Below are 26,592 nucleotides of genomic sequence, written 5' to 3' on the forward strand. Positions count from 1 at the left end.
TCAAATTAAGCAAACGAAAATAATTGAATTAAGCAAACGAGTTTATAGGAAGAATTGAAAAGAGATTGAAATTAAACTGAAATTAATAAAAACCTCAAAGTGGAATTCAAATACAACAAATCAGCTCTTTGGGAATTAGCTCTCAATGGAATCTTCTAAGCAATATTGTATCATCAAAATTCAGAATTAGGATTACTATAGTAGTGAAAGACCTAATATAATAAAAGGCAAATTCGGACCCTTATAGGATTCGGCCCGAAGATTACAAAAACTGTCCCAAACTAACTATTTTAATTAAGTTTGAAACTTCAACGAATTATTAGACCCTTCTTCATTATGAATCTGCTTTTGACTTCAACATGAAACTTGTAGTTCATTCTCTTAGCTTTCTAACACATATTAGAACATATCAATCCGACTCCTATATCCCAAGTTATGATCTGCATAGTGATAAGGTATCAAATAACTATTTATGCTGAAAATAAAGTACGAAAATAAAATAAAGGAAAAAATAAACTTAAATATTAAAATACACTAAAATATTAAAAATAATATAATAAACTATAAATTTGCCTAAGTACAATAGTAGAAGAAAGTGCATCAAAATGCACTGATCAATATCAATTCTTAATGTTCTATGTTGTTTGATAGGCTGAGAGATTGTCGGTTAGACAATACGATAGAACTCTCGTTAGTGTTGTAAACATGAGCAATGATGTGAGCGATACATGATGATATTGATACGTGTTTTAGGTTTTGCGCAACTGATTGGTATATTTGTGTATTAGATATGTGGATGAAATTCATTCCTAACGAGTTCTCTTCGTTATTTTAATTACTTGTGCATATGTTTTGCTTTCCGCATTTATAAATCTTGCAAACCCAAACTTAAAATCGTAGAGACCGTTGAATGGAAATGATATCACACAAATCCCTGTGGAGACGATAAAAATCAAAATACTTAATTTTACTTGCTACTGTGCCGCATCAACAAAATGGCGTCATTGCCGGGGATTGGTGTTTAGATATTGAAAATATCACAATAGTTTCTATCTTTTTAAGCTTTGTATATTTGTGTATATTGTATGAATACTTTCTTTGTACTTGTTTGCCATACTTGTTTATATTCTATATATTCTTATTTTTCATAATGTTTGTTCAAGTGTTTGTATATACTTGTTTTCCATCAAGTTTGTTTAAGTGTTTGTATATATTATTGTTTCCCTTCACGTTTACTCAAGTGTTGGTTAGGGGTAGCCATTGGTGAACAACTAGCCATGCAAAATAGGCAACATGGAGGAGCGTCTAATAATTATTAAAGGCGTTGAGCTAACAACGTAAAACAAGCGCTTGTTGGGAGGCAACTCAACCTTTTAATTCTTTAATAGTTTTTCATTTAGTAATATAGTTATTAAAGAGTGAGAGTGGATGGAAAGCTTGAAAAAAGGTTGCATTTTTGAAAAACCTTATTTTGCTAATGCCGCTTAGCGCAACTAGAGGACGCTTAGTGTGCTCTGCTGCACATGAAAAAATATCTCAAATGGTCAGGTCATGTATGAAGTTGTTGATAAATGGTCAGGTCATGTTCCAGTGTTGTCAGATCATGTTTGAACTTGTTATTGAAACTCTTTGAATATTCAAATGGTCAGGTCATGTATGAACTTGTTGTTGAAATTCTCTTTAAATTTTCAAGTGTCATCAGGTCATGTATGAACTTGTTGATAATTTCCTTTACATACTCCCCAGTGTGTGTGTTTTCTCCAACTCGATTGTTATCTCCAGCGAGTTTCTACTCTCATTTTTGTTCTCTGTGGGCAACCATTACTATGACCCCATCATTTACCATAGGTACATTTTTAATTTTTCATCCATCATAAAACATCCAGTTAGGGTTCATCTCATATCACCATTATATCCCTAGCAAACAAAAAACAAAAAAAAAAGAGCCCTTCATGCATAACATATCATATCATTTCATCTGCATTCAGGGACAAAATTCGGGTCTTTTAGTATTTAACTATCTCCCACCACGATCATATGAAGAGTGTTTTTCTTCATATTTGTTGGTTGAAGATATTTAAATAGGGGCAACTGTCATACCCCAATTTTGTCAGAGTATTTTAAATTCATCTGATACGTGTCCATTTGTCGAGTTTTTCATTTTTAGACATATGCATTTTTATCATAAAAAAGTCACAATAATCATGCATATATCATTATAGTAAAATAGTCAACATAAAGTCAACATTTTATATGTTGAAGAAATTGACTAAAATTGCATTTTTTCATTATGCATTTTGAAAAATAAATTCATGATCATTTGATTTATCATCAAAATATCCATTTGAATTTTATTAATCATTTTCATGCATCATAAAACAAAAATAAATATTTTTAGAAGGTCTAAAATATCTCTCATCTATTACATCATTATTTCATCCATATATTACATAATTATTCACTATTTAATTAAATAAGTTTCTAGAAGACACTCACACTCTTTGCATAATTTCTAAACTACCATTTATAGAGCCTATAAATAAAATCATTCTTATTCACAAATCTCACACCAATCATTCATAAAAACTAAACCAAAACTCTCTTCATTTTTCTTCAAGTAATTTCTTTCTTTCTTTATTGAATTTTATTTTAGATATGCTCTTATACTTGTCATTTATTTAATTATAGGCTTAAATGCACTTTTAGTCCTCTAGTTTGGACGTTTTAAACAATTGATCCCCCTATTACAAAATCCGTTATTTTTGTCTCTTAATTTTGATGACCTTTGGATTTTTGTGCCCCCCCCCCCCAAATTTTGCATAGGTGGTAGTGATGATTAGAATTTAAAAATTATTTGTAATTACGTGGAATCACTAACTAGGATAATTAATTTTTTAATATTTTTTTAGAAAGTTAATTAATCATTTTAATTACGTTTTTTTAGAAATTAATTAAATTGTTTTTTTAGAAATTAGTTAATTAAAATTTTGAAAATTACTTTGGGCCTCCTAAGCCCATGTCATTTCAGAACTAGCCTAATATTCAAGTTTGTAATTAAAAGTATTAATGAGATATATAAACACTAACTATATTTATTAAAAAATCAATGTGAGACTTTAATGATAAACAAAACTCACACTACACCTGCAACCTAAAACCACAAGATGTCTTTAGCCAAGGCCTATCTTTGATGATTTTCACAAATTTATCCAAAGGAAGAAGACTTTTCCTAAGGTATCAGATGAAGTTAAGCATCAGAACATGATTCTTACTTAACATGAAGGAAGATGCACATGACATCAGTTATGTTCCAATGAAATTGCATGCTTCTTCACAACTGGACATCACTCCGATTGTTTTCAACTCCTATTCATATCTATTTATTTTATCACCATAGAAACTCTCATCAATCAAAGGAATATCAATAAGAACAAAACCTATTTACATAATTTCCCCCAATGGGGAGCGAATTAAGAACGATTTTGAAGGGGGGCTTGTATCCATTAACGGTAACTTTAAGCCAGCTGCCATCTTTTATACATTTCAAAAACCTCATTGGTAGTCGCAATCCATTGTACTTCAGATTCTGAATCCATTCCATAAGCAAAAAGGCATTGTCTTTGGTAAGTGGTGTATTAACAACTGAAAATCCAACATTTGGAGGAGATATATGAGGCATGTCAGAAGCTCCAACATGAGTTTTGAGGAAATTAATAAGCTTCCCGAAATTTATATATTGACCTGCATAAGATGACGAATTTAGGTACTCCTTTCCAAGCTCAACATAATTTTTATACCGGTAAGGATTACAAATAATCAAGTCTACCCATTTGCTCACATTTGTAGGCATAATAACCCTTTTTCTTATCTCAGTGATATACCCATAACTATTAACAAGTGGCATAGAACTAGAGAGACTGTCAACCAACAACTTCGACAAATACATCATTGACAAAGATTTGTATAAAAAATGAACATATGTAATGGCATGTCTCATGTTATTTTTATAAGATTGGTATTAAAGTCCCACATTGATTTTTTAATAAATATAGTTAGTATTTATATATCTCATAAATACTACTACTTATAAACTTTAATATTGGGCCAATGCTAAATGAGATGAGCTTAAGATCCAAAGTCTTTTTCAAAATTTTAATTAACAAATTTCTAAAAAAATTAATTAATTAATTTCTAAAAAGATTTGATTAAAATTATTAATTAATTATGTAAAAAACATTAAATGATAAATCATCCTAATCATCATTGAAAAGGTACTTAAAAATAATTTTTAAATCCTAGTCATCACTGCCACAATGCAAAATTGGAGGGGGACCATAAAAATCCAAAGGCTATCAAAATTAAGGGACCAAAATAGTTGATTTTGTAATAGAGGAACCACTTGTTTAAACGTCCAAACTAGGAGGACCAAAAGTGCATTTAAGCCTTAATTCTATTACATTTTTATTCTTACTTTATTTATTTAGTACCTTAATCATCGTCATTTTGTATGAAAACTCAATTGATTTTAAATCAAAAGTTGAAAAGTGTTATTGAACCTCCATGAACAAAAGTGATTAAATGTGATTTAATTTTTGTTTATTTAATTTTCTTTATACTATTATTCTTGCTACACTTAATTAGTACCTTAATCATCGCCATTTTACATGGAAACTTCATTGATTCAAAATCAAGAGTTTAAAGTGTTTTTGAACCTCCATAAAAAAGTGATTAAATGTGATTTAATTTTTGTTTATTTATTTTTATTTGCATTATTATTCTTGCTGCACTTAATTAATCACCACTATTTTGTAAGGAAGCTCAATTGATTCAAAATCAAGAGTTTAAAGTGTTATTGAACCTCCATAAATAAAAAGTTAAAAATGTAAATTGATGTTTGTTTACATAAATAATGTATCCAATAGCTTCCCAACATCACCCGACCAAGAATCTATGGTTTGTTTGTCAAGAGGATGAATAAGATGACTCAATAAAGCAAATATATATGATGTTGCATTTTTGTTGATTTTTGATTTTTTATGTTGTTTATTTGCTTATTCTAAATATAACATTGTGTTTGTGAGATCGAGTAGATAATTTTTCATTATTTATTTTCTTAATTCCGTGAAAAGTTGAGAAAATTATGGTGTTTTTACGTTTTCGTTTAAACCATTTTTCTTTCATTTTTGTTGCTATGGGAATAGTAACCAAATATTGGGTTGGGGAAAACAAAGTCTTTCCACGCCCCCTAATTGCTCAGTGCACCCCTGTGAAACTCCCTTCTTTGGGCTTAAAGTATTTTCCTAACTACACCTCTATTTTCAGTCTCTTATTGTCTTTTGTATAATTTTTGTTTATTGTTTTCTTATTATTGCTTTATTTATTTATTTTTGTTTTTTCTTTCATTTTCTTTAGTTTTTTAAAAAAAAGATTCCCCTCTTTTATTGATAGTGTGTCCTCCCTTTTATTATTTTTTTTATCTTTTTTTTATTATTTGCTTTATTTTTTAGTTTATTATATTATATTTTTTAGTTGATGCATAATTGTTAATCCAAAAGGATAAAATTACTCTTAAAATTAACTTTTCAAAAAATATAAAAAATCAAAGGTGCTTCATCAACATATTTTTCAAAATCACACTAAAATATTTTCAAACCAAAATCAATCGCTTAACATCCATTAACCTTCACAAATAAAATCAATCATTTAAAAAATTCAACTTGGTCAACACCAAACCCTTTTATTTAATAATCACCTCAAGTCATTTCTCAAACCATTTCATTTCTATATCACAAACAAAACGCTTGATCAAACGTCAAGTTCATTTTCCCAAATCAAAATTCAAAAACAGTTAATTCTTATTAAATACTTTTACAAATAAGATGGAAAAAGAACGCGGTGGATACCATAAGCTCCAAAGACTAGGATTCGAGATGAATATCGCGCCCACCCAAACTCTCGCAATTACTCAAAACACATCCAATATATCAAACTCTTTTCTCGTCGTTGTGCAATTGATCCTCAAGCCCTTTTCTCAAATGAAAGGTATTTTATTTCAAGACGATGTAAAATAATGTTTCATACACTTGAACGTGTGAGCAAACTTGCGACGTTGCCCATAAATGTTGATTTGTAAATCCATTCGATCGTGATGTAAACGTCCCATTTTCCACTTGTTTTAGGTAGCAAGCAATATTTTCGTCGATTGCAACAAAGTAGTTTTCGCTAAAATCGACCAACAAACAAATACTTTCTATCCAAAACTACGTAAGTCTTGAGTTTTCTATTGCACCCGGAGATACGTAGGAGCAAAATTTGTAAATATTGTCAGGCTCATTAATAAAAAAATTAGGTTTAGTTCCTTCCTTCGCACATTAATAAAAATCCAAGAACATTTTCTCTTTCCTATTATTCTTTCCCTTTTAATAACTCGAGAAGCCTAACATTTCTAAGGTAACACTAACCCGCACAACTAACCTAATGGTTCCCGTTGAGTACAACAGACGTGAAAAGTGCTAATACATTCCCATTGCGTAATCGACTCCCGAATCCTGATTTGATTGCGACGATCAATATCATTATCGTTATTTATTTGATTTTATCGATATTTCCTCTTTATTTTTAGGAATAAATAAAGATCGGTGGCGACTCTGTTTAGTTCATCATGCAAGCGTGCAATTGTGCTTCGCTAAGTCGTGTTCTCATTTTTTCGAGGTGCGATAAATGAGAGGGAAATTTTTGGGACATGACACTTAGAATGTTTTAAACAAATTGTTTGATTTTACTAAAAAAAATGAAATTTTAAATTTCTATTTTATTTTTTATTATTATATTGCAGTTTATGAACATGATTTAGAGCACTTTAGATCTGGAATAGAAGTCTATGCAATCTAGAGAAATCCTTCATACGATACTAATACTATTGTGCTCTTACCTTTCATTTTTATTAGATCTATGCTTGTGAATTTCAAAGTAAGATTGTATATTTTAGAATATGATTTAGCTCTCTTCAAACCTTAAACTTTGTATAAAGGGAGCAAGGAATTTTAGAATATGAATTGGTCCTTATTGGGGTATTAATTATTGGTGAATTTTGGGTTATTGTGCAGAATTGGATTTTGTAACCTTGTTTGAAATTTAATTGCACATATTGTTGATATTTTGCCAATTCAAAAGTAACAAAAATAACATAAACTTGGCGGTGGTGTTTTTGACAGCTACTTATCCTTTTCCTTTTGGTATGTTTTACCTTTAGTATAAGTTTGATTTGAAACGTGCTTATTTTGTGCTCTTTAGTCAATTTAGTTAAATTCTTTCACAAATTATGTTGGAGATTAATCTAATTATTATAATGTTTAAAAAATTGGAGGTAGAGTGTAAAAAAGAGAAAAAGTTATTTTTGTTTTTTTAATAAATAAGTAAAAATCGGGGCAATTCTAACCGTTGAAACTGACATAATAGCACTTTTAACTACCATTCATACACTTTTTGTGTCAGCAATATTTAAATAAATACTCCCTCTATTTTTTATTATAAATCGTTTTTGACTTTTAACACGTATTAAGAAATGTAATAATTATGGTATGAAAAAAATAAATTATGAATGTTTTACAAAATTGTCCTTCATTAACGGTATTGAAAAGATAAATTGACATAATTAAAAGGAGGGAGAAAAATAAATAATTAAGGGTATAATAGAAAAAATAATATTAATGAATATTAATATTATAAAATGACTTATATTATGGTACAAAATATTTTTCTAAAGTGACTTATAATAAAAAAAAACGGAGGTAGTAATACAGACGAAGTAGTGTGTTGTTCTTCGACTTAAGAATCATTAATAATAGGAGTCGTAAATTTAAAAATCACGACTTATAATATTTTTTTGCATTTTTTTGCATGATCAAACTTACAAGCAAATCATACTATTGCATGAATTTATTCAAATGACATGATTAAACTTATAAAAAAGTATAGTATTGCATGACTATATCCAAATTGTTAGAATTAAATCAATTCAACATACATGCACTACATAAACATATTGTGACATATATTTTATGCAGAATCAAAATAGTCATACAAGCATGTATAGAATTATAGAATCAATAAATTGATTATAGAATATCTGGACCCATTGAGAAAATTGCCTTTGATGGTAATCCTAAACAACCTAGAAGTTGATGACTTTTGTGGTTCTTCCTTAACCGGTACTCCTTATGCTTCAAATTCTATTCAGATGGGAAGAAAAAATAATTTGCTTGTGTATGGTATATCGGGGACCATAGCCTATATATAGTGTGATGGTCAATTAGGATTTCCATTATTTCCAAATGGGTCATCCTGACATCCACTCGTATTTGAGCTCATATCCAATTATTTAATTAATTAAATAATTTCTAAATAAAATCTAATCAGCTTTGTAACTTTATATGATCACTTAATTAATTGATAAAATAACTAATATAATATCAATTCTTTAAATAAATAAAAGTAGTTGATGGTTTATATTATGCAACTTAATCTAGATAAGAATATGAAGTAGTTGATGATTTAAAAATATTTTTGATGTCTTAGTCGAGAGAGGAAATACTAAAGAAATTATAAAATTTAAGAGAGTAAACATTTTTTTGACCATAGCGTTCTAAATATATCAATAAATAAGTTATATAAGTGATTTTGAAGTTGTAAACGAATGTTATAATAATTTATCGGAAGTTTGATGACGAACTTTGTGATATGATTTTAAGGTGACAAAGAACCGATTTCTATACTATGAAATATAGATCTTTAATTTCATCACAACATATGATTTGAAGGTTCACCGCTAAGTTGTATGTTAAAAAATTGTTTAGTTCCTACCTAACTTATTTTTACTTTGCAGTAACTATTGTTAATCTCTACAAACAAAACTATTTTTCGTTCAATAATATTACATTGACAAATTTTTATAATTTTTATTCTGATAAATTCAAAAATAACAAAGATATAGACGTTTTTAGAATCTTATAACTACATGTTTCTAAGTTATTAGATGAAGTTGGACAAATAATGCTCAACTCATGAAGAAGATAGTGAATATTGAAGTTCTTATAGGTTTATTTTCTTCTTCTTTGTCGGTCCTCCCTCTTCATGTTATTTGAGAGTGTTTTTCGACTTTGTAAAGTGAATAATATTGTCAAATTAAATTAAAGAAAGTGATTAAAAGGAAACATTAAAAAAAATGAATGTTAACTCGGCAAGTTATTATTTAAATAAAAAGACTTAGAAGTTACGCACAGTCACATTATAGCGAGTTTTTAAATCTAAACTATTAACTAAAATCAATAAATATAATTGAGCGTTCTTATTTTTTTACATTAATAGATACTCTAACTTTCACTAATAAGATGTGCTAAAAAATTAAAATTATTATTTGAAGTAGTTTCAATTATAATAAAAATATTATGTATTTAATTATTTATTATATAATTTATATTCTTGTTCTATATTATTCATTGTATAGTATAAAAAATAAACATTATGATTAGTAAGCACATCTTAAGAACAAATTTGGGCAATATAAATAATAGTAGTTTAATTATTTTAACACGTGACCATAATTCCTTTATTAATTGGTTGATTGTGTAAGAAGAGAATAATAAATATTCAATTTTTTTATATAGTTAGTCAATCTTAATAAAAAAACTCTTTTACATGATTTGTCAAATACAATATTCACATTTTGGTTGAAATTTATGTTAGTGTTTTAGTCCGCGAAATATGGGATCTCTTTCATGCAATATTTTCAATATTTTTTGAGATCAATACTAGTTGATAATTTGTCGAGTATTGTTTCATATAATTATAAAGTTTAATTTTGTTATCAATAATTATTGTGTTTTCTTATCTTTTATTCTCAAATTCTAAGGCCGAGTTTACTATTAAAAAAAGATATTGCTCATGCATTAGCAAAAACAAGCATATAAGGTTAGTTACCCAGTTTTAATTATTCCTAAAGAATTTAATTTAAATATATTAACAATATAAAATAATTTTATAGTGTTAGCTAATCATCTATAAAACAATACTTTTGTATTGTGATCTTGGATCCCAATAAACCCGACCCGGTTCTCTTACCAAACGAAAAAATGGTGAAACACAGTCCAACATGCGTTTAGCATTTCAAATCCCTTCTCCCTCTTATTCATAAACCTAGATAAAACAATTGATCCTCTTTCGCTCGCAATTTCAATGCAAATTCTCCAAAATTAGGGTTTATTCTACTCTGTAACCATGGTTGGAAAAGCCATGGCCGCGACTTCGCGTGAAAAGCTCGCAAGTCTCATCCACTCAGCCAAATTGGCCATTGATATACCTTCAAAGCTCGACTCATTGCGCAAATTGAAGACTGAACTTCCTCAAGAAGATCCTGTCATTCTTACTGAGTTCCTCCCTCAGATTTTCGAGTTCCTCTCAGATTGTTTCAGTCCTGTTCGCAAATTTGTCACCGAGTACTTTCATTTGAGCCTTTTTTGTTATATATTTTTGGTTGCATTGTTGTTTGGATTTGATTTTGACGCAGGAACTTGCGTTTTTTTTTGTTCTTGTCTGGTTGAAGGATGATTGGTGAAATTGGATTGATGAACACTGAATTCTTGCCTGATATTGTGCCTGTGTTGATTGATGTCTTGGATGATGATACACCTGCGGTTGTTCGCCAAGCTATACTGTGTGGAATTGATTTGTTTCGTTACACACTTGAGAAAATCGCGGTTCAGGTGATTAATTTTTTCTTAATTCCAACAGCTTTCAGTTCAGTTGGTTGTTGTAACAAAATTGACTATGGATAGTGGTTGTTATGCTGTTTTGGTGGTAGATGTATTTTTGTTTTGTTTAATGTTAAGTGTTGGTGGTATTGTGTGTTTTGTTATTTCATTATGAAATTAATGCAGATGAAAGATGATATACTTGGGTTTTACTTTATTTTATTTTATTTTATTTATACACTTGATATATGTTACTGAATTCATCAACAGTTTGGAAGAGAGTGAGAGTGTTGGCAAGGTGAGTGAAATGTTTGTTTTGGAGGTTAATATTAATTTTGTGAATCAAGATTCAAGAAACACGAGAATTCAGGGAGGATATCATTATAATCATATAGTTTAATTTGGGGTTTTGTTATCTCTATAGCCTACATCCCAATTGAGTTCCAATCTTCAAAATTTTGCAACACCTTTGATTTTGTAAACTTTTATTTTACCTTACTAGGCACAACATTATAACCTGAACATCTTATATAAAGGGTTGAGGAAAAATTACTATTCATGCCTCAAGTTCTCCACAAAAAAATGAGGAGAAGAATGATAAAATGCTAGCATGTATTTGAACATAAACTTTGAAAATTTATAATCTTAATGTAGTTGTCTCTCATCTTTTCTCATAGCTATTGCTTTCATGTATTATAGGTATACATTTTAAGATATGAACATCTCCTTTCCTGGTTTTATTTTGTTCCAGGGTCTATATTCCAGTGATTTAGACAGCGCAGTTGAATCTGCATGGGACTGGATGATTAAATTCAAAGACAAAGTATACTCAATAGCATTTCAAGTGAGTAATTGTTTTCTTGGTAGTATAAAATTACTTGCTTTTGTATATTCTCTGATGGTTATACTCTGTAACTTGCTTAAAAGAATGGAAGGGGGGGAGCAAAGCTGCTGGCATTGAAGTTTGTTGAAGCAGTTATTCATCTTTACACACTTGATCCTAATGGTTCCACAGAACCCACTTCTCATCATGGTATTATGTTTCAACTTTGGTTGGATAATATCATTAGTCTTTCAAAAACCTATATGTCAATCTGTTGTTATCGTAAACCTCAAATCACCTGCTTACATGGCTTTTCAATATTTTTTTACAGGAAAACAACCGGTATTTAATATCTCATGGCTGAGGCGGGATCATCCTGTACTTAACATTGGAGATTTGTCAATGGAAGCTAGTCATAATTTGGGTCTCTTGCTTGATCAACTTAGGTTTCCAACTGTGAAGTCTCTTAGTAACTCAGTAATCATTGTGCTGATTAAAAGGTATTGGATCTTTTTTTTAAGGCCTCAGGATCTAAATATTTGCTTACTTCTTTGTCTCTCTCACACACACTGTGATCATTATGCTTTTAAAAGGTGTTCAAAAAATTCTTTTATGGCTGTTGATTTTCTACGACTCGTGTTGTTACCCTGATGACACATGCATAGTAATTAGATGATTAATATTTGCTCTTTTACCCCCTTACATGCGCACACAAGGAGAATATTATGTTTTCACTTTCTGATCTAAATATTATGTTTTCACTTGCTCATATGACCCTCTCAAACTTATTCATGGGTACACAGGCATGCAAAGGAAATAAACTGATCGGGTTTTGGTTGGAAGAAAACGAAAACATTTATTTTGCAATGTTTGACACTAGTTTGAGGATTGTTCTATGTCTGTACTTAGATAACTCTTTTTAATTGCCTGCTACACTGATCACTGTTAACACTGTTTGGAAAAATCTATTATTCAAATGTTACCTTATTGCTATTAACATACTCTTTTCTCTACTCCTAGCCTTTCAGCAATTGCTATAGACAGGCCTGCATTCTATGGTCGCATCTTGCCAGTTTTGCTCAGTTTGGAACCCTCAAGCTCTGTTGTTAATGGGGTCTGTGTGTCTGCGGCACATCATGCTCTAAAGAAGGCCTTTCTTACGTGCACGAAATGTACACATCCAAGTGCTGCCCCGGTATTTTTACAAACCAAGATGCTTTTGAAATCTTAATTATTTAATTCCCAATGTGAAGTTTTATTTTTCATTGTTATATTTCTTTTTTGTATATCCCAACTTTTAAAATTTTCCTCATTTTTATATCATGAGCAACTTCATATTTGCCAACCCCACCTAGAGAAAAGACTTTTCTTGTTGGTAACCGGCATTATGTTTATTACTTCCATATAATATTTTGCATGTCATCAAGTGTTGTTAAATGGTGGCTTCTATTTCCATTGGCGGGCATGGCATCCATGACAAAAAGTGCCAAAAATAGATATGGATAAGACAGACCTAATTGAATCTAAACACTAAAGAGTAAAAACCCACTTCACACTCAACTCACTGAATTTTTATGCCATCTTTCAGCTGCACTTTTCTATTATCTCTCTCCCATGCATCTCTGTCATCTCTTTGTTACCCATCAATGGTGAATGATACATTTCTTGTGGATGGTCTCTCCAATGACTTCAGTCTTGCTCATGGTAGTTAAAATCCTGATTTGAATTGTAAAATTCCAGAATTTTGCGATTATGCTTGCCCTCAGCGATTACGAGTATACACTGAATCCTATTTTGAGGGAACCATGTGGAATTTCCCCTATTAATCCTTAAACTGTACAGTGTTATCAAATATCTTCCAAATATCGGCCATATGAAGTTTCCTGACCTACCCTGCCTCCAACCCATTACAACCTAACTGGCCTATAATGGTGGAGGAAACAAGGATAAACAGACAATTAGACTCATTTTGCAAAGTATTTATTTGGAAGTTGGAGAACAAATTCCTTTATTTGTAAATGTGTAATAATGGATTAATAGTCTCAAAAATGAAATAATTGAAATGAAGGAGACCGGGTTCTTATTTATGTTATGTCTGGGTAAAAGTCAATGCACTTTGGTATGCCCATTTCCTTGTTTAAAACTTTAAAGTTGATTGCATATGAAAAGGGAGAGCTAAAAACTACCCAAATAGATACTTTCAATCTTATTACTTTTTCCTTAAATGAGGCTTGATATACTTTACAAAAACAAGACTTAGATGACTTATTTTTGTGTTTTGTTTTGTTTTTGAAGTGGAGAGAACGTTTGGCAGGTGCCTTGAAGGAGATGCAGTCTGAAGGGAAGGCAGATCAGGTGTTCCAGCCAATCTCTGCAAGTAATGGAAGTATATTACCAAGAGAGGATTATCAACCAGTTATCAAGGTAACCACCATTTGTTGTTTTTTTGGATATATTTTTGTTATTCTGCTGTATGTTTTTATTTGAGCTGTGTATATATGAATAGGAAGGTGTGTATTGGATGAAATTTTGCTTATGTGACTGAATAGAGATGCATTTATTGTTCAAAAATTGTTTTCTTTGTAGAAGGGATTGACAGTACCCTCTCCATTTCAAATATCTGCCAATTATTAGATAGAGAATAGTTTTGTTTCATCTTATTTGTTGCTTTAGAAAATCAAGATCACATTTTTTTCATACTTTATTTTTGTCTATTCTTATCTCCATTGATTGGAACTTGGAAAATGCATTAATGTGGTGTTATATATTATACTTTGACAACATTAATAGTTATTTTAAAATTACTGGAATGCAATATTTTCGATAACGGATAAGTAAAATGCATTAATATTTTCTTATACACGAGGCTAATTCTGGTGTCACAGTTGGGCTCATGGCTGTGATAATACAGATGAATTGCCAATAAATATTTTAGAAACAGAAGAAGTAGTTATAGATTTGCCAAACACCGCTGGGTTATGTCTGTGATAATTCAAATGAATCTTCATGGCCTATTAATTAATTTTTTATTACATATTTTCAGTGTGCTAGTTATTAACTTACTTTATGAGAAAGTTTTACAAAATCTCGTGGGCCAAAATAAATCTTTTGGAAATTATTTAATTATAGTAGGGCATCAGTACATTTATCCACTGAAATATCAAGTGTGTCTTAGTAGTTCTGGATGCAATGTTATCATTTTACAGGAAGAGGATGCTGCAGTGAGTTTGTTTGATTCAGGGCACATCAATTTAGGAAGAAAACGACCAGGATCACCAAATGGAGGTGATTTAGCTGAAGATGCAGATGTTCCTGGAAAGCGTGTTAGAACAGCAACTGATGGTTTACAAAATAAACTTAAAATGGAATTAGATGAAGGTACTGCTAACACACAGGATGACACTCCTTCCACTGCACCAGCATCGTCAAAAGGAGATGCGGATAATGGGCCTGTACAGCAGCTTGTTGCCATGTTTGGTGCTTTGGTTGCTCAAGGTGAAAAGGCTGTTGCATCTTTGGAAATTCTTATCTCAAGTATTTCTGCTGACTTACTAGCTGAGGTGGTGATGGCAAATATGCGATATCTACCTCCAAATTGCCCTAATGCTGAAGGAAATGATGAACAGTTGCATGACATTAGTATATTTGGTTCCCATGACAAGGCTAAATATCCACAATCATTTGTGGCTGGTGTTATGTCACTTTCTAGTACTTTCCCCCCTGTTGCTTCACTTCTTGATGCTCATCAATCAGTGTCCAATGTTCATCAATCAGGGTCCAATGTTCATCAATCAGTGTCCAATGATTTAGTGGTATAATTTATGTAATTGGTATATCTTTTTTTTTTTGTTTTTATACCTTGCTTTTTTTTATTGTTCATTTCTGATAGTTATCCTTTGACTAACTTTGTACACACATTGTAGAAGTCTCACGGGGAGGATGAAATTTCTTCAACTGGAGTAGATAGTAGTGTTATACACTCTGGCATGATTCTTTCATCTCAAAATGCACCATCACCTACTGATTTTCCATCTTCTGATGCTTGTATACCTGGAGTGGAGAATGTCAGCACAACTCTGCCTTGTGACATAGATGACGTTGGCAACTTAGAGAGTGGAATCCCTGGCCTAGATTCTTTTGGTCGAAATGATGCATTGTCAGAAACTTTGGCTGCTTCCTCATTGGTGTCCACTGATATGCAAATAGAAGATGCCAGTCAAGAGCAAGTTACGAGTTTGGATAATAGCTCACCCTTGAGCTTAGTTCCATCAATATCTGCAGATAAATCTGAGGAGCTGAGCCCAAAAGCAGTTGCTACAGATGTCAATAGTTTGGTGTCCTCAACAGCTACTTCAGTTGTGTTGCCTTCTCGTCTAGTATTGCCAAAGATGATTGCTCCAGTTGTTGATCTTGCAGATGAACAGAAGGATCATTTGCAAATATCATGTTTTATGCGTATCATTGATGCATATAAGCAAATATCTGTAGCTGGAGGCTCAAAAGTTCGATTTTCAATACTTGCTTATTTAGGAGTTGAGGTAAAAATTCCAACTTATCAAGAATGTCTGATTTTTTTTTTGGTTGTGTAATGACAAATGAGGTTAAGTGTTCGATATATGAACTGCTATATTCAAGATTTTTTTAGAAGTGTGGATGACCCACTGTGAGAATAAAGTGAGTGTAGCAAAAATGAGGATGTTGCGTTGGTTGTGTGGTAAGACTAAACGGGATAAGATTAGAAATGACAATATTAGAGAGAGGGTTGGGATAACACCTATAGCATAAAAGATGGTGAAAAATAGAATTACGTGGTTTGTGCATGTAGATAGAACACCCGTTGATTTTGTTGTAAGGAGAGTAGATCAAATGGGGAGAAGTCAAACAACTAGAGGTAGATGAAGACCTAGAAAAGCTATTAAGGAAGATCTTGAGATTAATTAATTGAATAGAAACATGGTCTTTGATCGAACATTATGGCGTAATTTGATCCATGTAGCCGACCCCATTTTGTGGGATAAGGCTTGGTTGTTGTTGGAATTCCCACACTATATTCTTTGTTGTATTCTGTATCTGCGCTAATAAAATTTATAATGACCTTTAACTTCTGATGTTCCCTTTTATTTTATATGCATTTATCTCTATTAGGAAGCTACATTTACCTGAAGCTTGCTGATATGAACTGCCTTTTACTTTCAGAAATCACACTAGCCTGTCCTACTTTACATTTTTATCTGACTGATAGAAATACCAAATTATTTTTAAACACCACCCTTTTTTTCACACTTTCATGTACCCACTTATGGCCTTCTTTGCATCTGTAACTAGATGAGGTGCTAAGTAAAATTTCATCGAACTTTGGAGATTTGTGTGATTTAGGCTTTGTGGGTTATAATAGTATCAGAGCTATCAGAACATGTGATCTTCAGAATTTACCCTCCTAATATCTTTTTCTTTCACTAATCATGATTTTTGTATGGCCTCCTGTTTAAACTAGCTTGTTTACCACAATGCATTACTTTGAACATTAAATGTTTTCTTTATTATCTGTTTTATAGTTCTGAGTTTTATGCAATTAGGATTTAAATTTCCATTGCTAGTTGAATGCACGTTTATTATTCCTTCGTGCTTGCACTCAGTTTTTCTTTTTCCTTTTAGATAAATGTGTTTAATTAGTGGAATGTAACTATTTTTCTTTTTTCATTCATCATACAGTTTCCTTTGGAGTTAGACCCGTGGAAATTGTTACAAAAGCATATTTTGATTGATTACTCTAGTCATGAGGTAAGCACTCGCCATATGTGTTAAATACCACTTCATACCAATTTCTCTATCAATTAGCTTTGGCATGACTAATTCAATAAAGTAAACTCTTTCCACCTCACCTCAGAACTAATTGAAAGAGAAAGCAATGTATGTTATCTTTATAGTATTTCTTTACCCTTAATGTATTAGCTCATTTGATCATTTTAATTTATTTAAATTAAGAGATCATCCTTAACCACCCTTTAATTTTGTTTTTAGAAATAATCAATAACCATTCTTTGAAAATGTAGGTTTATCTTTAGATAAATGGGATAATTTTTCCCACCTCCAAACTTGGAGGGCTGGCCTTTATTATGACTGAGCCTCATTATACTTTTGGACCTGTTTTGTAATACATGTTTTGTTTTGCCGCTTTATGTTTGAAATCTAAAAAAAGCCTGTTTAAAGGCATTAAGTTGTTATGCATGTACTATAAGTATAATGGATACTGCCGATCTTAGAGCTAACAATATATGAAGAACATGTTAACTAGTAAATCTAGTCAACTTGTGTTGTTGCTGACTTGATTAAAGACACTGTTTAGATAATCCAGTCAACTATTATGTGCCATCTGCATTGGTTAATAATCTACGGATGCTGACAATGAGTGCCTTGTGTGTCAGGGACATGAGTTGACATTGCGTGTCCTCTACAGGTTATTTGGTGAGGCTGAAGTGGAGCCTGACTTCTTTTCTTCCACAACTGCAGCTTCTGTATACGAAACATTCCTCCTAACAGTGGTCTGTATTTTTTTTTGTTTGTTTATTTGTTTCTTGTTTGTCCATTTGCGAGGCAAGAGTTCAAGAGTTGAGCTTTTGGTTAAACTTCTAATGCAGGCAGAAGCACTTAGAGATTCTTTTCCACCTTCGGATAAATCATTAAGTAAACTGCTTGGTGAATCTCCTTATTTGCCAAAATCAGTTTTAAAAATTTTAGAGAACATGTGTTCTCCTGGAAATGAGGATAAAGTTGAAAAGGAATCACACACATTGAATGCGGATAGAGTTACTCAAGGTCTAAGTGCTGTATGGAGTTTGATTCTTCTAAGGCCTCCCATTCGAGATACTTGCTTAAAAATTGCTTTACAGGTTTTTCTCGTACTTTATATATTTAACATTTGTGGTGTTTTTTCTGTGTAGTTGTGATATTTTTTCAGAAATCCTTTGATTCTGTTGTTTTTTCCCCTTATATGTTTAAATTGACATCAAAAGGAGTGTTCTTTGAATTATAGGACTTGAACTTTCAAACCTTCCTTCCCTTCGCATTAGTAAATTTCTGTGTCTAACTAACTTTTTTCTTTGATCTTTTTTCATTTTTCATTGAAAGAGTGCAGTGCATCACTTGGAAGAAGTGCGCATGAAAGCAATACGTCTGGTACTAGGGCATACTTTTCAGTTGAAGAATTTAATTGACTGCTTAAAAGCACCTCTCTTATACTTTCGGCTCTTCTTGTAGGTAGCAAATAAACTTTATCCTTTATCATCAATTTCTAAGCAAATAGAAGATTTTGCGAAGGAAATGATGTTCTCAGTGATGAGTAGTGATGCTTCTGAAGCTACAGATACGGAAGGGTCCATTGCTGATTCACAAAAGGTATTCATGTTTTTATGAGTTTACTTTTATATTTTCTGATTAGTCTATTGTCAGCAGACTTTTTCCATATTTTTGTTGAACTAGATATATTATTTTACTTTTCTCTTTTTCTTTTCGGGGACGTGATATTGAAAAGCTTCCAAATGAACCACTATCTTTGAGTGGCAGTACTAAGGATGTCGCAGATAATCGGCAACCAAACACATCTGAGGCCACCTCACTCCTTTCAGTTTCTGAGGCTCAGAGGGGAATGTCATTGTATTTTGCTTTGTGCACAAAGGTATTGTGTTATTTCCTAGAATATACCCAGTTGAAACTATAGGGGTTAATCCTTCAGTTGTTGAAGGAGGAAAAGTAAATTAAAAGAAAATTATATTGATGTGATGTGAATATGTTGGGTATTATGAAAATAGCTCTTATTATTATTTATAGTACTACTAGACTTTTACTTTGATTATAAGGAATCAAATCGTGATATATAAGGAAATATGGAGACCAATCTAAGAGATAATCTATATGATATATAAGGAAATATGGAGACCAATCTAAGAGATAATCTATGTGATACTTCAAATTACTGAGATATAATAAAAATGGTATAAGAGACTGGTAGATCACGCTCAACACTATTGGGCTTGGGCTCATTAATAAAAATGAAATGCCAAATAAAGTAATTTGACATTGGAGACTGGTAGATCACATCTAGGACAAAAAGAAGGGGTTATAGAATGCATTTGGAGCAAAAGTCAAGTTCGGACTGCGTCTGGGTGGGATAGAATTTAGAACTTAGAACAAACAATCACTGGGAGAAATCTAGGGCCAAACAGCTTTTCTGAAATGACCGGAATAATGAAGTTCAACTCATTTGTTTTACGAACTTAATTTTGAGATCAAGTTCGACTAATTTGATTCATGAATCAAGTTCAACAAATTAATAACTCCACCAGTTCTTAACTCAAGTTCCGACTATTTCCTTATTTAATAAATGAATTGAACTTTATATTCTGGCTATTTCATTAGATTCTATCGTAATTCTTAATTAAATAAGGAAATAGATCAAGATAGATAAGAAAATATTGGAGACGAGTTCTATGAGATAATCTAAGTTTGAGATGCAATCAAGATATTATAATATAATTTTCATATATGTTGACAGATTTTTCTATACTTTTCATGTTCTGTTACATACTTTTAGTTGTTTGATTAAACGTTCCTTATGTTGATGCTTTGTGATGACAGAAACACTCCCTCTTTCGCGAAATATTTGTCATCTATAGAAACACATCAAAAGCAGCAAAGCAGGTTTCAAATTTTGACATATGGTATTCTAGTGAATATTGTCAAACTATTTGTTTTTGGTCACTAGGTTTATGTCATTAATTGTATGGTGCAGGCTATTCATCGTCAGATTCCCATACTAGTTCGTACATTGGGTTCATCTTCAGTTCTGCTTGAAATTATATCAGATCCCCCAAATGGAAGTGAGAAACTCCTAATGCAGGTTTACTGTTTTACCCTATAATTTTTTGCAAATGTAAAAATTTACAGAAATCTATTGAATACTGTATTACCATACAATTCTTGTGAGAATCTCTTGGTAATTTATTGTGTATTGATATTTTTACATTGGCCATATCAGGTGTTGCATACACTTACTGATGGTACAATCCCTTCCAAGGATTTAATATTTACTGTGAAAAGGTTACATGATTCAAAACTTAAGGTATATCATAGTTTTCCAGTGTAAGTTTTGTAATAAAATACTCAGGATTTTGCCTAATACCGATTACCTATCTGGCTGGTTCTTTACAGGATGCAGAGGTTCTTATTCCAATATTGCCATTCCTACCGAAAAAGGAGGTACTTCCTATTTTTTTCTTTACATTTAGATGTGAATTTAACTGTTTTAGTAAAATTACAAAGTGATTTCAAATCAAGAAAAAATTGTCATGTGAAGTATTAATTATCAATGGGTCATGTAAGAATTGTTTGTAAGTTATGTCTTTTTTCTTTGTTTACTTTCATATAAATCTTGAAATATCTTGTTTTTCATTCGGTGGATATCTTTTAATAGGTAATGCCGGTTTTTGCCAGCATTGTTAAGATGCCTTTTGAGAAGTTTCAAGAAGCACTTGGTCGCATATTGCAGGTGAGTTACTCTTTTATAGCCAATAATCAGAGTTGCTAATTAATGTAGGACCTAAGGAGACTCATTTCAATTCTTAAAAGGTTAAGTAGGGTTAGTAGAACCAAGTATTTTATTCTATAGCCAGTCTGTCCACCTAAACCAAAAGCTATTATAGATGCTATAAGTATAACAGAACTTTGTAACAATAACTCGAGAAATCTAGAATTTTAGGCTATGGACCTTTTGAAATTGTAACTTCTCAAGATATACAAAGGCAAAAATTAAGTGAAAAATTGGGACAAATAGCTATTAGATATAAAACCGGTTTACTTTGTGAAAACATTTTCTGTTTTTCATTTCCTAAAATGTGTTCATTTTAATTTTCTAATAAAATGATGTAGAGCTCTTGAAGTGAACCGTTGTGATGTAGATAAGATGAAATGCCAGTTAGGGATGATACATTTTTGGAAATAATGAAAATAAGTTTTTGGCATTTTCACTGTTTTCAAAAATCACACACAATTGTTCACTTTATGAGTCTATTATCTTCTTGTTAGCAAGTAAAATGAACAGTTTTGGAAATGAAATATATATATATATATATATATATATATATATATATATATATATATATATATAATATATTATATATATAATATATATATATATATATATATATATATATATAATGGAATTGGTCCTGTTACTGAAATTGAGTTTAGGAAAGGTTTCATCAACGGTGGATAAAGAACTAAATTTTGACCTTCCAAGAAATATAAAATGGAGGCATACAAAACTAGACATCAGAACTTGTAATTAGCACATGGAGGAAAAATGTTTTGTTTACCGAGTTCATTCATTTTTTTTCGGCGGGGAAGGTGGTGGAAGGTAGTGGAAGAGGGATGTGAGAAGTGGATGGGGGAAGGGCGTGGCTGAGTGGGTGTGGAGTATTGTATGCAAAAATCATGAAATGAAATATATTGTTAGGATTAGCATTACACCTGCGCGAAATTAGCACCTGTAGCTACAATTTTTAGGAGATAACTTTTATTAGCAACAAAGGTTGTGTGAAGTATACTCTCCATGATATTATAATAAAATATTATTCTGAACCATTGACACTTTTTAGTTATTGAATTAATTGCGAAGTTCATATACAGGGATCATCACAATCTGGTCCGGTGCTCACACCAGCTGAAATATTAATTGCTATTCATGGAATTGATCCTGAAAGAGATGGAATTCCCTTAAAAAAGGTAGGGCTCTTATGACGATTGGTTTTGTGCATCGTGCTTATTCAAGAAATCAAAATACATTTTGCATAACTGAAGGGTCTCTATGCAGGTAACTGATGCGTGCAATGCTTGCTTTGAGCAGCGACAAACTTTTACCCAAGAAGTTCTTGCCAAAGTTTTGAATCAATTGGTATGTTATGTGGGAATTGCTTTGTGTAACTGGAAAGGATATTCAACTTATAGTTTGATCTCATACAGCATCTGCTCTTCCCTGTAGGTTGAGCAAATTCCTCTTCCTTTATTGTTCATGCGTACGGTATTACAAGCAATAAGTGCTTTTCCAACACTGGTAAGAAGCTTGCTTATACAAGGAAATGCAATAATACAAAGAAACACATTTGGTTATTTGTTGTGTAACAAAATTTAGGAATTTGATTAGTAATGATTGCTTAGTGTTAATGTTTTGAAACCATCATTCTATTATATGTTTTTACTGTTTGATTTGAATTTGATATATTTTACAAATTATTGACTTGGTTAAATTTCTACAGGTGGATTTTATTATGGGGATTCTCGCTCGCCTTGTGAAGAAGCAGGTAATTATTTGATCAATCTTATGTTTGATAATCCACTCAGCTGTTCAGTTTCCATATACTTGACTAAATGCGTTGCTGTAGATATGGAAACAACCCAAGCTGTGGGTGGGATTCGTGAAGTGTTTGCAATTGACAAAACCTCAGTCATTTGGTGTTTTGCTTCAGGTATTATCATTTGTAAATTCTAACTGTTTGGTGTTTGCATAGTCCTAAACTCTTGTCTCCATCATATGTTCTCAATAAGTTTTTATTGGATTAGTTCAGCACTCAACCTTTACATACTTATTTTGTATAAAAATGAACAATTTAATGAAGGATGAAAATACCAGTTATTATTACTGCCCGCAACCTTTACATACTTATTTTGTATAAAAATGAACAATTTAATGAAGGATGAAAATACCAGTTATTATTACTATGTAAGAAGATTTATCAAGGTGCTGACATGATATCTGTCGGGATTAAAAATAATTTACAAACAATTTTTATTGTCAACGGTGAAATAGTAAAAGTATGTTATGGTATAGGGGTTCATTGTAGTTAGCATGGTTGTCAAAATCGGGATCCCACTGAAGATCGGTTGAGCATGGAAAAAGCATAAATAATAGGATCGTAAGATCCCACAAAATAGATAAAACTACATAAATAACTAGGAAAAAAAACCTTAATACAAAATTCTCATTAATTTAATCATAAGTAGCAACATATTCATCTAAAAAAACCTAATTTTTTCAAACTCCCAAACATCAACTAAAAGCATAATTATTTAAAAAATGATTAAAAACTGGAGAACAAAGATGAATTGCGGTGCAGAGGGAGAAGATGGATATGAATTGCAATATTAGAGATGAGAATAGTTGGAGAAAGTAATCTGAATATATAAAAGGAATAAAAGAAGGGGGAATTGATACATATTAAATGAATAGTAAATGTAGAAATTTCCATATTTCCGATACAGTACTAAATAAAAGAGTAACATGTCCCAAAACAACTTTTGGCGCTGCTTAACCTATTTTCAAAGAGAGCCGGGTCAAATTCTGCCCAGAACGGGCCGGTATGTGTGATGTGGATCCAGGTTGAAAACGGGTCAAAGGTTCAAACATGTCGGATTTTGGCCAAACTGGATCGAAACAGATTGCAGATTTCACACGTTTACGATCTTCATTGGCGTGCCGACCACCCTTCCATCCCCAGCGATCTTTATCCCAATCCAACTCGGTGGACAGTTGAGGGAGTTAACCCGAGCTCCTAACAACCACGGTGGTTAGTATTCTGCTGAACACCAGTAGCACCAATTTGTACATTATTATACCACAGTTCATGAGATTTTTTAACATTTCCTTGTTAAATAATAGATAGTGGGAGAGCTCTATTAACCCAATATTAATCATACAATGTATGTAAACATGGTGGCTTTTTGATGAATATTTATATCATTTTTGAAGCGGGGGAGGATTGCATGGTCTGTATTCTTTGAAGATATTTTAGAATTTTGATTATATTCAATGTTAGAATTTGATTCTCGGGTATGAAATGATTCCAATAATCCAATGTCTGACCTAGGTATAATAAAAAAGATACCACAAGTGTATTTACAAATTAAAAAATGTAATTGAGGTTTATATACTTTTGCATTACTATATGAATTACTTATAGTGCTCTTGTAATTATTAAGTAGACATCACCGAGTACTTTCTATTAGTTTTTGGAATACCTTGCTGCTCATTTAGTACAGAAATTTGTGGCAGAAGAGAACCTACAAGTAAAGATAGATAATATATGATTTTGATCCTTATGTTCTATTTACTCGGGAAGACATATCTCCCTTCTGTTTCTATTCTTTTTCAAACTCACTTTCATGATTTCAGGATGGTCTTTGTGAAAGTTCTTATGTGTTTAAAAATTATGTTCTAATGTGTTTCTGGTGGTGTATGCTTCTGTGCAGCTACCTCCACCACAATTGGAAGCTGCATTAAATAAAGTTCCTGCACTGAAGGCACCATTGATTGCTCATGCTAGCCAGCCAGATGTACAATCTTCACTTCCCAGGTTCATTAATCACTCGGCACAATAATGCTCTTATTTCCTTTCGCCTTCTATATTTATTTTATTTTTAAAGTGGGTGTTTATTCTTTATTTGTGTGTAAATTCATTTTTGGTTTTGGAAGGGGAAAACAATGATTTTTATTGTTGCCAATATGGATTCTTAGTTTAAATTTTGTTCAGGTCTGTGCTGGTTGTTCTTGGCATTGTTTTCGATTCTCAGGTTTCGAGTCAGCCAGGCATTGTTTCCGATTCTCAGGCTTCAAGTCAGCCAGGCATTGTTTCCGATTCCCAGGTTTCAAGTCAGCCACAAACTAGCCAAACACAGACAGTCGAGACAAGCAACTCAGATAAAGACACAATGACTGAAAAATCCAAAGATTCGTCTACAGTGAGCTAAACTTAAACACGCATGGTTGTGTGGTGGAATCCACTAGTCAACTGTGAGACTCACAAGTTAAATTATAGCCCATACCTTACTGAGACTAAGCTGCTAGTAGTTATCTCAAGAAAATGGAATGGTGGACCAGAATTGATGGATTTGTCATGTTCAAATGGCTGAATAGTTGGTCCACGTGCCAAAGGTTTTGTACATTTGCACGGGGCAACAATCTGACTTTGTATATTTGTAGGTGGAATGATGTATTTTAGGATGGTATAAGAAGAATCATACTATCTCAAATTGGTCCCAATTTTGGGTTTCTGCTAGAGCATAGTGTTACTTTTAGGAATGTATACATGATATATTGATCACCTAGTGGATGCCTTTCTTGTGTTAGTCTTGAACATTATATTTTTGTATCAAGGGTTTAAGACATGTATCTATGAGTATTACTCATTCCCTTCAATAATAATATATATATTTTTAATTCACTTCATTTTTTAAAAACTTTGCAACAATATAAACCATGGATGGCACATAGCTTTGTGAGTTTTATATTTTACTTTTTAAATTGTTGGTGTTTGAAAGAAAATTTGGCTGAAAAGCATAATCCATCTAAGTGAATGACTTGATACTGTTGGTTTACGGTATAAAAGAAAAGATCAAGGACATAAATATAAATATAAGAAAAATACGTGGACATAAATATAAATGTAAGTAGATTAGAAAAAACGGATCAAATTGACATTTCAAACTAAATTTAAAAAAAAATGATTTTTTTTGTTTGGTTCAAAAATTGAACTAAACAAATAACAATCAAGGTGCTTTGGTTTGATTTTCGATTTTAGTTTTTAGGAATTGTCAAACATTGATGATTATAATAATTCTTTTTTGTGTTTCAAATTCTTAGTTAATTTATATATTTTTTAAGTTTATTCAACAAATTCTTTTTAGTTTTGTTGTAAAATAGTATTTTAAATTAATTTTCATATAAAATTTTTAAAATATTTTAGGTTTTTTTCAACATATTTTAGGTTTTTTCAACAGAATTTTTCAATAATTTTGACGTGTGTTTGAGGTAAAAACATGTTAATATCTATTTATTGTTATTTCTTGTGTTTCATTTGTTATTGATTTGTATGGTTGAGTATACCTTTAAGTTGTTTGAAAAGAAAAACATCAAATATAAATGAAAAAGATTATATGAAATGCATTAGTTAAACAAATATTAGTATCAAATAT

At 31.5% G+C, this 26,592-nt stretch overlaps 1 protein-coding gene across 2 annotated transcripts; it reads left to right on the top strand.

The window, feature by feature from the left end:
- Nucleotides 1-10,088: 10,088 nt before the first annotated feature.
- On the top strand, nt 10,089-25,841 carry LOC127100478 (uncharacterized). 2 transcript variants are annotated; one of them, XM_051037688.1, is made up of 27 exons: nt 10,089-10,493; nt 10,601-10,760; nt 11,500-11,592; nt 11,676-11,781; nt 11,903-12,071; nt 12,592-12,766; nt 13,867-13,995; nt 14,778-15,383; nt 15,498-16,109; nt 17,284-17,352; nt 17,997-18,113; nt 18,210-18,461; nt 18,700-18,747; nt 18,829-18,966; nt 19,103-19,246; nt 20,206-20,268; nt 20,360-20,467; nt 20,606-20,689; nt 20,779-20,826; nt 21,041-21,115; nt 22,255-22,350; nt 22,439-22,519; nt 22,607-22,678; nt 22,881-22,925; nt 23,007-23,090; nt 24,871-24,974; nt 25,152-25,841. In XM_051037688.1, the coding sequence occupies exons 1-27, from the start codon at nt 10,276-10,278 to the stop codon at nt 25,366-25,368; spliced, it is 4,113 nt and encodes a 1,370-aa protein (XP_050893645.1). In that variant the 5' UTR covers nt 10,089-10,275; the 3' UTR covers nt 25,369-25,841. The 2 variants fall into 2 exon arrangements, with proteins under 2 accessions (XP_050893645.1, XP_050893644.1); XM_051037687.1 differs by having other exon boundaries at nt 10,090-10,493; nt 15,495-16,109.
- The last annotated feature ends 751 nt before the right edge of the window (nt 25,842-26,592 follow it).

This window comes from Lathyrus oleraceus, chromosome 7, assembly GCF_024323335.1.
Source record: "Lathyrus oleraceus cultivar Zhongwan6 chromosome 7, CAAS_Psat_ZW6_1.0, whole genome shotgun sequence".
Taxonomy (NCBI): Eukaryota; Viridiplantae; Streptophyta; class Magnoliopsida; order Fabales; family Fabaceae; genus Lathyrus; species Lathyrus oleraceus.

Excerpts from the sequence above, each read along its gene's own strand:
- LOC127100478 (XM_051037687.1), top strand. The coding sequence starts at position 10,276 with ATGGTTGGAAAAGCCATGGCCGCGACTTCGCGTGAAAAGCTCGCAAGT. Across the intron at positions 13,996-14,777 it reads ATTATCAACCAGTTATCAAG|GAAGAGGATGCTGCAGTGAG; the intron begins GTAACCACCATT and ends ATCATTTTACAG. Across the intron at positions 18,114-18,209 it reads AAACATTCCTCCTAACAGTG|GCAGAAGCACTTAGAGATTC; the intron begins GTCTGTATTTTT and ends CTTCTAATGCAG.